Source organism: Nasonia vitripennis, assembly GCF_009193385.2.
Source record: "Nasonia vitripennis strain AsymCx chromosome 1 unlocalized genomic scaffold, Nvit_psr_1.1 chr1_random0006, whole genome shotgun sequence".
In the NCBI taxonomy this organism is placed as follows: Eukaryota; Metazoa; Arthropoda; class Insecta; order Hymenoptera; family Pteromalidae; genus Nasonia; species Nasonia vitripennis.
The window spans coordinates 98,884-111,328 of NW_022279593.1; the positions used below are offsets into that span (position 1 = coordinate 98,884).

Here is a 12,445-nt window from a genome sequence, read left to right on the forward strand (position 1 = left end):
TTCCTATCAGCTGACCACGGCTGCTTATTCAATTTATTGACAGCTAACCTCTTTCTCAGGGGCTGTTCCTCTATCCGCAACCTGAGGACGCACTGTATAGTGGTGATAGGCACCCACCCGTCCGATCTGGATGACAACGCCCAAGACCCGCTTAGAGTGGCGGCATTGTAACAGGAAAACTATCAAATAGCTATGAAAAATAGCCATAACTAACTTGTGATGAAACGCTTGTTCTTATAACTGTAAATCTATTATATTTATATTACTTTTTGTGTCATACACTAATAGAGGCTTACGGATTTTAATCGATTTACAACCCTGGTAGAAATCGCAACCAATTTTAACCAAAAAATAAGCTTATAAGTGTCGAATAAGCTTATCTGAGCCAAGAATATTGGGTTATAATTGGCTAACAGCGACATCGTTTTACTGCAAAAATAAGGTTATTTTTGCCCATATTGTTTTTAAAGAAGAGATACGTAACCTCCAATGTAAATAATAATCTTGAAGAGCAAAAACACGCGGTAAATATTGATGAGAGAAAGTACAGTTTTGTTACTAGGGGGTTTTTGTGGTCGCTGAACACGAATATCGCGACGGGAATACTCTCAGAAGTACCTGGTGCACAGAGTAGACAGTATTAAAGTCGTCTCCTGGAGTTTTGTTAGAATTTGAAACATAATTAGTCGAAACTCGTTACTCGGGGGTTTCCGAGGTTGATGAACACTAATATAGCGATGGCAACGCTCCTCGAGGTACTCGGAACCCAGTGTTGGCAGTATCAACGTCGCCTCCTAGACTTTCACGGAAAATAACGACATATTTCGTCTAGACTCATTGATTGGGGGTTTTTGAGGTCACTGAATACGAGTAAAGTAACGATAATGGCTTTCTAGGTACCTGGTGTCCAGGGTAGACAGTATCAACATCTTCTCCTGGGATTATCTTAATCTCGACTCCACTTCACACTCATTCGCACTCTACCACTCCTCGCCTTCGCTCCAGCTCTCTTCCGTCGTCTTGCCTTCCTGTTGTGTATTCCGGTTCAACTGGCTGTAGACATCTTGCAGCACAAATTCTCTAGTTTGAGCTGAGACTCACTCCCTCGAGGCCGCGCAGGATTTGCAGGAATTCGGTGATCGGGTCATCTCGATGCCTAGTCTGGGCGTCTTGCTGGTCCCTCGGGTTATCCACAGTCGTCTGGCCAAACATCGGTGGAGACATAGCTCTGGATGTTCTAGGTTGCGGTGTTTGCCTCCCGGAATGTCCTGACGTGACTCGTTCACCCGGAGTCACAGTGCTAGAAGGCTATCGCGCCTCCTTGTTGCGCTGGTCACGCTGATATTCGCGATGTACACGCGAACATCTCGAGCAACTGTTCAACGAAACTCCTCGTCGACCACAATTGTATCAGAAACCTGCTCTTAGAGGGTGGTTGCAGGAGTTTACTCCGTGTCCTGGCTGCCAACAATTAAAACAGTGAAACGGTGGCGGATCGAGAGCAGGATCGGTTTTTATCACTAACATGAAATCACTGATCGTTCTGATACACTACTCTCGAATGATTTCTACACCTAGACACCAAAACTAAGTGCGAACTACCTTCACCTCGTCATCGGCCACCCTGTACACCAAGACGCCGTCTACGTATGATGTATGTACCTAGAAATAAAAAAACCACGGAGCGCACCACCTAGACCTCGTCATCGGTCACACTCTACACCTAGACACCGCCCTCGAATTATTTTTACACATAGACGGCCATGTTTTAAGTTCTTTCACTGCTAAAAACTAATTGGAATTTGATACAATTGATTTTTTTTTCGGTAACTTGAATGATTTAGGTTCGAAGAACATTTCTACCGTAAAATAGATTTAATTTTTTTTACGGGTTTTGGAGAGTTTTTACAAAATTGACCGGATATAAAATTTTAATATAGTGTAGATTTATGACATGCCGTGGCGTGAACCTTGATTTACCGCACGCTCGTTGCTCGCGCAAAAATGCACTCGATAAATCTCGGTTTACGCACGTTATGTATCATAAAATGTCGTACGATACTTGGGGTTAAAGGGATTTCACCCTCGTTATCGCCCAAGCGAAGCCAGGATCATAAGTCTCCACGAGGGTGAAACTACTTTACCGCCGTAGTATTTAGTAATATACTAAAAATTAGATTGAATAGAGCATGCATCAACAATATCGCACTTGCTGTGTTTCTCCTTGGTCAAAGTTTCACCATTTTCTTTCATTAATATGTTAATCAAATAGGGCTGCTTTTATTCGAAATAATGTATTTCAATTTAACACCATTTAAACCTGTGATTATATATATCTTATATGATTACAAGTATTGGTTTCTTCTTCGTGTGAACAACAATCAAATAAACGCAGTGGGACGTTAACTTCAAAATTCCCCAGTAATTCCCATGCTTTCAAATTTTTTTTCTTTTTCGCGATACGCAAGTACCTTATTTTAAGTTTGACGCGTAGGAGGTAATGCGGTTTAGGTACTTTAATTTTAGATTAAAAACTTTCTGCTCTTCACGACTGCAGAATTTGGTTCGATAGAAAAGCTGTGCGTGACGCATTAAGGCAAAATTTTACGATTTTTATTGACAAGCATTCGCAACCTCATAAACATTTTTTATTTTTGAATAACAGGAAGAACAGAGATTTTCGAACGGCGCGCTCGTGACCCGAGGCCAACGGCAATCTGAATACGTCTGCTGACTAGCTTCAGGGCGCATGGCGACGTGTGTATCCAGATATGCCCCCTGAAGTTAGCCGACGAGAGCCGATAAGAATAGTCGTGACCCTACTACTGAATCTTTTTGAGCGAAGCTTTCGTATAATTACGATTAATCTTCACTTTAGGAAGTTCGTTTAATCTTTAATAAAAATATCATTTGTCGAACGCAGCCGTGGCGCCGAGCTAGAGTGCTTACCTCCGGATCTAAAGGTTCAGGATTCAAATCGAACCCAGGGTGAGTTTTTTCTATTAAATTTATTAATTTCTAGATCACTCAAAAGTTGGAAAAAAACTTTAAAAATTTAAAAAATTTTAAACTAATTTCGGATTGAAACGGATCTCACTGGATTCAAAAATAGGATGGAAACGTATTTATTCATTTTTTTCACGGTTCAATCGTTCAAATCGTTTCAATCCTTTTTAACGAGGCTTCTGCTGTTTAAGTTAGTGCGGCCAGAAGTTAGTCACTGGATGCGTTTTCTGTACTTCCGGCGACCAACCGCAACCCTGAAAGGCACCCTCACATAAATAGCACGTGTTTTAGCCTATTTTCTATATGTGGCGTATAGGCACTTCCGTAACAAACGCATCATCCTTGTGTATTTAGAAACGACTTTAATATAGGATATGGTATACTGTTAAATGAGAAATTATAAAAGTCGTTAAAAACTAAATTTTATTTATATTTTTCACGGTTCTCTCTATATAAATACGAAGCTAAGTAGGTTTATTATGTTTTTTTATTTTAAAAATTTTAATCTTGATAAATTTAAAAAATATCACTGTTTTTTATTTTGTCCAAATACTTTTATGTTGTGAATAAAGAGGTTATATTTATATTTCTGTAATCTTTTTAGTTTAATCTATTACATAACTCAATCAGAACTACAAGTGATTAGTTATAATAGTCGAATAATTAAATTATTGTTTAATGAGCCAATTATATTATAGAATATGCTGAGGCTTTTGATACCTAGGGTTCAAACCCATTTAAATAACAGATATGGAGTAGCCTGTATTCATACTTTTACTAGCAGATATCAACAAATTCAGCCTGCCCAAGAACTTATTGAACTTTACATAGATGATAAGCCAGTACAAGTTCCTCCAGGTACAACAGTATTGAAGGTAATTATTGTATAGTTGAAAAACATAATTTACATACGACATTGTTCTATTACAAGAAAAATTGTACATATCCTGGTGGAAGTATTTTTGAATTGCAAGAAATGATAAAAATCAACAACGAATAATAAAAGATAGCAAGCAATCATGAATAATAAAATTGAAGAAAATAAACAACAATAAATTTTTGCAAATAATACAAGTAATAGCAAATGTCGGTAATGACTAGAAGTCCAGATGTGAAAAAGTTGGTTTCTTATTATTTACCATTTTTCCTTTTTTAAATACTTTTTTTATTTTAATTGATCTAATTATTATTAATTAATTAATTATTTATTTATACGTGATTTTTTCCTGAAGTTTATGGTGCTAAATAAGATTATTTGTTGTTATTCATTGTATCTGTGACTATATTTTAGGCAATTATTTTTTTTTAAATATTTGTTAATGATAAAAATTATTAAGTATTTTTAAACTGTATTAATCATTATTTAATATTAATGTTATAATTCGCTTAATAATTTTTAATATATTTCTAGTAGGCACTGTCTATGTACACCCATCCATGTATGTACACGTTACACAAGTTTTCCTTCCGAAAAATATTTAACCCGTATATGTGCACGGTACATGGTACATGGTACATGGGTTTTCCTTGAGGAAAATATTAATTTTTTTTGCAGTTACATAAAGCTTCCAGTCACGTAAATTAAGAAAACACAAAGTTGTTCCGATTCAATGTTTGGCCATTTTTCTAGAGTACGTTTGGGAAGAGTCTGCCTGAGTGTGTCTGAAGAAAATCAATTAATGAGTGACTAGTAATTTACTTTTTTTCTGCAAAGAGTAAATCTGTGTACTGTTGCTTTAGCATACTGATCTTTTCACTCAGATTAGCTAAAGCAATCATACCCACTCAGGCACACTCTTCGTAAACCTACATCGTTCATCGTGTACCGTGTACCATCTACCGTCTACCGTGTACATTGTATGTAGACAGTGCCTTTTGATACAGCAAATTTATTTTATCTTTATATATTTGAAAAAAAAAATCACTAAGCAATGGATTTGACCTCAAGTCCTTTAGATAATTAGATTAAGTACTTGTTTACTTAGCTTTTTGTGACTTTCATAAAAACAATATAATAATAAAATATATCTGTGACTTTCTGGCAAAACAATCATATTCTTCGGTAATCTAGATATTGCAATTTTAATGTTTAAAATGAAAAAACACCCTTTTACAAGGTAAAATGTTGGCAACTATAAGTTTGGTTTACCGATAAGCATTGATAAGCATTTCTATCAGGGCATCTTCATAAATCTGTACATTTTTATGAGAATTCTATTCTAATTTCTCCTTCAAAATTTATGAAATCATTGAAAGAATTGCCAAGTATTTGCAGCTTGCAAAGTTTCTGTATATGCTTATAAATATACGTTAATGAATGGAGTGAAATCAGTTTAAATATGTCAAGCATCAAGCATTAAAGTTCAGCAGGTGAGATAAGATCAGCTGAATAGTGGTTATTAAAATAAAGGTTACAATTTTTTTAAATATTATTTTAATGCACACTTACCATCCTGCCGTCTTATAGTCTACAATGTGTACTCACTTAAAACAACTTATTGATTACTTAACAATCATTCCCCACACAAATATGCAAATTTATCGCCTTTTTAATGAAAACAGAGAAATTCAATAAAAAACTTTATCCATACGCAAAAGTTTATGGTAAAAAAAGAATCGTAAAGCCTATATGATTCCAAATATACTTATTATTTTTGCAAATTATTTAATTTGGCTTGAGATTTTTTCATTGCTATAAACTTTTACGGATATATTAAAGATTTTGACAATAAAGCAAAGCTCCTCTTAGATTATAATAAAAAATGTTGTTTATAATATAATATGGTTTACACCTTAATAATAACAATTTGAATGTTTCATCAATAAACTATAAGACGACAGGATAGCAAGTGTGCATTAAAATAATATTTTAAAAAATTGTAACCTTTTTTTTAATAACCAATAACCATTATTCAGCTGATCTTATCTCACCTGCTGAACTTTAATGCTTGATGCTTGACGTATATAAAACTGATTTCACTACATTCATTAACTTATATTTATAAGCATATACCCTGGTTGAAAATAATTAGGTGAATTTAGCATATGAAAATGTTACATAATTTTATTACATGTTTTTATTATAGAATTTTTTAGTCTCAAATATTCATGTAATAAAATCATATACTAAAATCATGTATAGTAAAAATATATAACAATATGATTTATGAGGAAAATGACACATATACATATAGCATTACAAGATAAAAGGTAGACAAAATAATAGAATGTTTTATAAAGAATATTGTACACATGTTTTTTACATACTTACCATATTTTAATAATAATATAAATTAGGCCAAACAGATGAATATGTACAATTATTGGCATTCACCGAAATACATATTTTTTTAATTCTATCAGTTTTAATAGCTATATCATCTTGAGAAATATTTACAACTCTTTTCCAGATAAACAATCTATCAAGAAATTCTCGGCATTCACAACATTACATATTACATATTCTTTCGTAGTGATTTCGCAACAATAAATTGCTGTACCCGAATGAAGCGATCATCGTCAGTTGTTGCGATTGAATTATTCAACCTAAGCCTTGGTCTCCTGCTAGACGTGTAGAGGCATCCTTCTTTAATCATTTTAAAAAATGATAAACTATCAACAGATGACTATAGTTGTCGGATCCACGTGCTTTTTTTTATGCCATCCTAAATATTTCGCGTTTGACAATTTTAACGTTCCTTCAGACTCAACACAACAACATAATACACATCCTATTGATAAATCTCAGGTGAGATCTCACATGAGATTTCACGTGAGATCTCACCCAGGATCTCATGACAAAATATCAACTGACCAAGTGCGCGTATTAACTAAGTTCCGCAGCTGAAAAAATTCTAAGTTTGTCAACTGTTTTACAAATTGTGTAGAAACAGTCTACCATGACAGTTTTTACTCAACGGCTTTGGTTCGCCCTTTCACAGTGGACCCTATGGCTGTGGCGGCTTAAAAAATCACATGAGTACTGATATGAAAACCATAAATCTATTAGTTAAGATAAAAACCACTTGTTTTATTGTTTTATTAAGTTGAAACAAACATACATCAACAATTTCAGTCCTCCAACTGTGATAGGTTTCGAGTAACTTCAAAAACATTATTCTTGATCAACTTCGTGTACACGGAGAGAAATGTATCACTAAAAATTACTATATTTTCTCCTTATCGGGAGACAAACTAAACCTATGCAGAAAATATAGTATGTTTGTGTGAATATTTACTATCATTCATCAAAAATTGCTATACCAGTATAGTAAAAATTGCACTCCGCTCTGACTCGCTGTGTTTCGTCGGTAAAAAGTTATCGACAGAGCTAAAAAATTTGTCGTAATTTAACCCGACGACGGAAATTCGCCTATTCACTTACTGCCGCTAGGGGGTGTCCCGGAAACTCCACTCGCAAGTGACGAAAAACTGTTCAGTTAGTATATAAGGAACTTCCAGATTGGAACATTATATATAAATATAAATGCGATTAGTCTAGCGATGCGTTATTAGGTTGCGAAATGTGTAATAATTAGCTTGCGATGTATGCAAATTAGGTTATCATATAAGAAATTTGTAACGGTTTAACTTTCCTCAAGAGACTGGATAGTCAGTCGGTTCCAGGATCTGGATAGGGGAAAGGGGCAAGAAAAGAGTCTGTTTTTATATTCTTAATAATAACAAAATATATTTCTTCAGTAAAGAATAGCAAGTGAGAATCAGTTGTTAAATCCCGTCTGAAACAGAAATCAATTATGCGCATTGTTAAAAATATTTCGCCTTTACAAATAGATTTGTTTAAACTAACACGGTTGACAATTTACAAAAATTTCTACGCGATTTCGTTACAAGAATGATTCGGTGTTCGCGGCTACGGTGTTTCGGTACGGTGGCGGTATGACGGATCGGTGGCGGATTTTGAGGTTAGGAATTCATTCGGTACGGTGGAGTCATGTGCGCACTGCTACACCGATCCGAATGTGTCGCGTAACAAGGATCTCGTCCGCTCTGTGTGCGCACAGTAACGGTCGGGATAGTGCAACGGGGTTTTGAGGTTATCCCTCGGATTTATGGAGTCGTGTGCGCACGGCTTCACAAATCTTCGTCGCTCGTCTCGTTCCTCTTTTTATCCTATGTGCGCACAGAGATAAGCGAGTCGTGAGACGTCGGCGTAAGGCTGGCTTTGTTGGTTAGGATTTTTACGGTGGCACCGGGTATCGTCACGTGTGCTCACGTAGACGAGGCTCGATGTTGCTCGGGTGTTCCGGGTTGCCTCGTGTGTTCACGACGGCAATTCGGAGTTTCGGGTTTCGGTTCATCTACCAAATCGTCACGTGTGCTCACGAGACGACTTCGTCGGCGCAGATCTATCTCTCGCTGTTCCCTGTAATAACGTGTGCGCACGATGCTACCTGGAGTGGAGCTCGAGTAGAACTGCTCATCGTGCCGCGCGATCCGCCTTATAAAGGCGCGTGGCGCGGATATGTATGGGTGCGTTCAGGGCGCACCGCGTACGCCGCTCGCTCCACCTGGCGCGTCGTTGCTGAGTTGCTCGCCGGTTGCCGCGCTCCGCGCTCGTGCAGCCTCGCCTGTCGTTTCGCGCGCGCGCTCGCTGCGCATGCCGTGCTCACCGCGGTCGCCCTACGTGTGCGAGACTCGTGTCTCGTCACAAATTCTATGCAATGCGACTTTCGTTCTTAAACTGCGAGATTGAATGTAACAAATAAATAATGAAAGTTCTCCCCTGCAACACGCTACAAACATAAAAAAGAGAAGAAACATTACCAGACGACAAAATGAAAGGGAAAAAAATACATTTTTAAAAAGATTCAGTATCCATAAAATTTGATATGCGGTATAATAAAAATTGGTATTTAGCATAGTAAAATCTGGTGATCTGAAATTTTACTATACTGTATACTAAAATTTAATATAAGTCGAGTTTGTCTCCTCGTTACTATACAGTATAGTAATTTTTGATAAAAATTGTAGGAATATTTAGTGATACAGTTCTCTCTGTGTATTTGTTTTACAATTTGTTTTTTGTGGTCCTCGAACTATCACAGCTACAGAGCTGAATATTTATATGTAAGGTTGTTTCAAAACTAAACAATAAATCAAGTGGTTGTTATTTTAACAAATAGATTTATCTTTCACATATTCGTACGCATATGATTTTATGAGCCGCCACAGCCATAGGGTCCACTGCGAAAGTGCGAACCAAAGCACTTGAGTAAAAACTGTTATGGTAGACTGTTTCTACACAATTTGTAAAACATTTGACAAACTTATTTTTTCAGCTGCGGAACTTAGTTAATACGCGCACTTGGTCAGATGATATTTTGTCATGAGATCTCACCTGAGATTTATCAATAGGATGTTTATTATGTTGTTGTGATGAGTCTGAAGGAACGTTAAAATTGTCAAAAGCGAAATATTTAGGATGGCATAAAAGAACAATAAGCACGTGGATCCGACAACTACAGTAATCTGTTGATATTTTTTAAAATGATTAAAGAAGGGTGCTTCAACACGTCCAGCAGGAGATCAAAGCCTAGGTCTGCGACAACTGACGACGATCATTTTGTCTACATTTTATCTTGTAATGCTATATGTATATGTGTCTTTCCCCTCATAAATCATATTGTTATATATTTTTACTATACATGATTTTAGTATATGATTTTATTACATGAATATTTGGGACTAAAAAATCATATAATAAAAACATGTAAAAAATTATGTAACAATATCATATACTAAAGTCACCTAATTATTTTCAACCGGGAGGACAGAAACTTTGCAAGCTGCAAACACTTGGCAATTCTTTCGATGATTTCATAAATTTTGAAGGAGAAATTAGAATAGAATTTTTATAAAAATGTACAGATTTATGAAGATGCCCTGGTAGAAATGCTTATCAATGCTTATCGGTAAACCAAACTTATAGATTTCAACATTTTACCTTAAAAAAGGTGTTTTCCAAACCGATTTCATACCCGTTTAATGCGTTTAATTAAAGTTCAGAAGAAATTACCTCAACAGGACTTCTCGAGAGCCTTATTATCTTGCGTATCTTGTCTTTAAGGACTTGCTGCTGTTGCTATTGAGCAACCTTGATCACCCGGGGCGTGAGGGTTTTGATGATGCTGGCGGGCAGCAGCGCTAGGCTTGGATTTGTGGCCGAGTGTCACGGGTATGCTAAGCTCGAGTGTTGAGGTTGGTCGGACTTTCGGCACTGCCGATCCATGGGAGCCCCGTAGGCTCCGTCGACTCCTTTTTGTCGTCTATCGCCTCCTCCTTGTCCTCGAACTTGATGAGACGTTCTCGGGCTCTCGTTGTCTAACGCACCGTTTTCAGCTTGATGCTCTTGAGCGCCAAGTGTCTTTTGCTGGTCGTCGGAGCAGCTCCGGTAGTCGTCGTTGTGGCGCTTGTTAATTGTGGCGAACTCTGCAGCACTAATAAGTGAGGGCTGAACGAGTTCGGGGGGCGGGAGAGGGGGTGTGCCCGTGATTAAGGTGGCATCGTAGCCCGCTTATGTCTAGATTGAAACTGCTGTAACGGAAGAAGAAGAGATACCTTGACGTTCATTGTCGACTCATTCCGATGAAACAAGTGTATGAGGTCTTAGAGAGAGAGCATAAAGTTGCCGTTGAGGAGGCTGAAGTACGAGTCAAAGAACCATAGAAGTGGAGGTCGGCATTGCAGGGGACGGGGTCGTTGTCGAGCTCGAGCAGTGAGAGCTCTTGAAGTTGAAAACGAGATTATAGATTTATCGTAGATCACGATGTCGATCTCGCTCGACTCTGTTATAGCAGTCCTGCATGTCCTGAAGCGATTGGCCGGTGCCCTGTTTCCAGTCCATCAATATAAACCAAGGGTCACAAGATGTTCGCTGATCTAAAGCACGCTGCTGTTTACTCTCTGGATGCACACGTCGTGTTCGTGATGATCCACGCGAGTGCTTGCGTCCAGTCTTGGCAGGCCCTGTCAAAAATATCAAGAATGATATCAACCACGGCATGTGTTTTTGTACTATATGGCTCTAAAAATTTGTTCCTACTCGTTTTTTTGCCATCATTAACAAAAATTTGACAATTCAAAATGGCCGACCACTGCATGTGTTTTTGTACTATATGGCTCTGAAAATTCGTTTCTTGTCGTATTTTTATTAATGGGAAAGTACGCAAAAAAAACGAGAAAGCACATCAATCCTAAGATTTTAGGGTCGCTGAACACGAATCTGATATCAGATTTGCAAAAATATTTATTTAAACAATGCTGTTTATGCGAATTATTGCAAAATTACAAACACTAGTGTTATTCTAGGGGTTTAAAGGTTGCTGATCACGAATCTTTTACTAGATTTGCAAAATTATTTGTTTGAACAATTGTTTTTACATACATTATAGCGAAATTCACCTTTTTTTTATATGATTCACAAAAAGGATCGAATATATACCGTTTTAGGGGTCGCTGAATACGAATCTGATATCGAAATTCCGTTTCTGTGGCAAGAAAATATGAATCGCTTCATATTGATAAATTTTTTATTTAAAAACTGTATTAACTCATCAGAGAGAGGCGAGGATATAATGGAAGGCCAAAATTGTTCAAGTAACATTCTCCACGTCCTTTTTTTTAGAAAAACATTTACCATAGGACTACGTTAGCACATCGGAGGAAGGCAAACAAAGCGAGGAATGAATCTAAACTTAAAATAGTTAAACCAAAGTACCCCACGCTTCCCGAGTAAAATAACTTATTTAAACTACACCTCGGCACATCGAAGGAGTGCGAGCTGAGCGGGGAATAAATCCAAAACATAAATGTGTAAAGCCAATTACCGCACGTTCCCCGAGTAAAATAATTTATTTTAAAAACACGCCGGGACATTGATAGAAGGCAAGTAAAGCAAGAAATAAATCTAAACCCAAAACGCTTAAACCTAATTACCCCACGCTCTCCGAGTGTAACAGTTTATTTAAACTACACCTCGCACATCGAAAGAAGGCGAGCTAAGCGGGGAATAAATCTAAAACCTAAATGTGTAAACCCAATTACCCCATGCTCCCCGAGTAAAATAATTTAATTTAAAAACATGTCAGCACATCGATGGAAAGCGAGGAATAAATCTAAAACCAAAATGTGTAAACTAAATTACTTGTGACGTGGCCAATCTAGGAGTGAGAGTTCGGGTCTCAACCCCGTCCCGAAGCCTCGACACTATTATTTTATTAAGTAGATCTCGGAGGGAGTTCCGCAAGGATTCCGCCGTGCGGGTTACAGCGGTGTGTAAGGGTCGGAAAGTCACAATAACTCGTTGACTCTAGTCAAACTCTTTATTGTTCGCTTCGGCTTATACACTGCGGCCGTCGGCCTCCCGGCCGACTCGTCTTCGCCGCACGCACACGCGCTCTCGCACTCTCTCTCTCTC

General features: G+C 37.4%; 1 protein-coding gene across 6 annotated transcripts in view; it reads left to right on the top strand.

Moving 5' to 3' along the window:
• The first annotated feature begins 3,292 nt into the window (after positions 1 to 3,292).
• Positions 3,293 to 12,445, top strand: part of Ndufs1 (NADH dehydrogenase (ubiquinone) Fe-S protein 1, 75kDa) — a 268,993-nt gene continuing 259,840 nt past the window's right edge. For 2 of the 6 annotated variants that reach the window (XR_004227954.2, XM_031932105.2), the window contains exons 1-2: positions 3,293 to 3,474; positions 3,705 to 3,881. Coding sequence is in view for 4 of the 6 variants with exons in the window: in XM_031932105.2 (XP_031787965.1) it covers positions 3,708 to 3,881 (174 nt within the window). In the remaining 2 variants the exon portion in view is untranslated. 6 annotated transcript variants of the gene reach the window in all.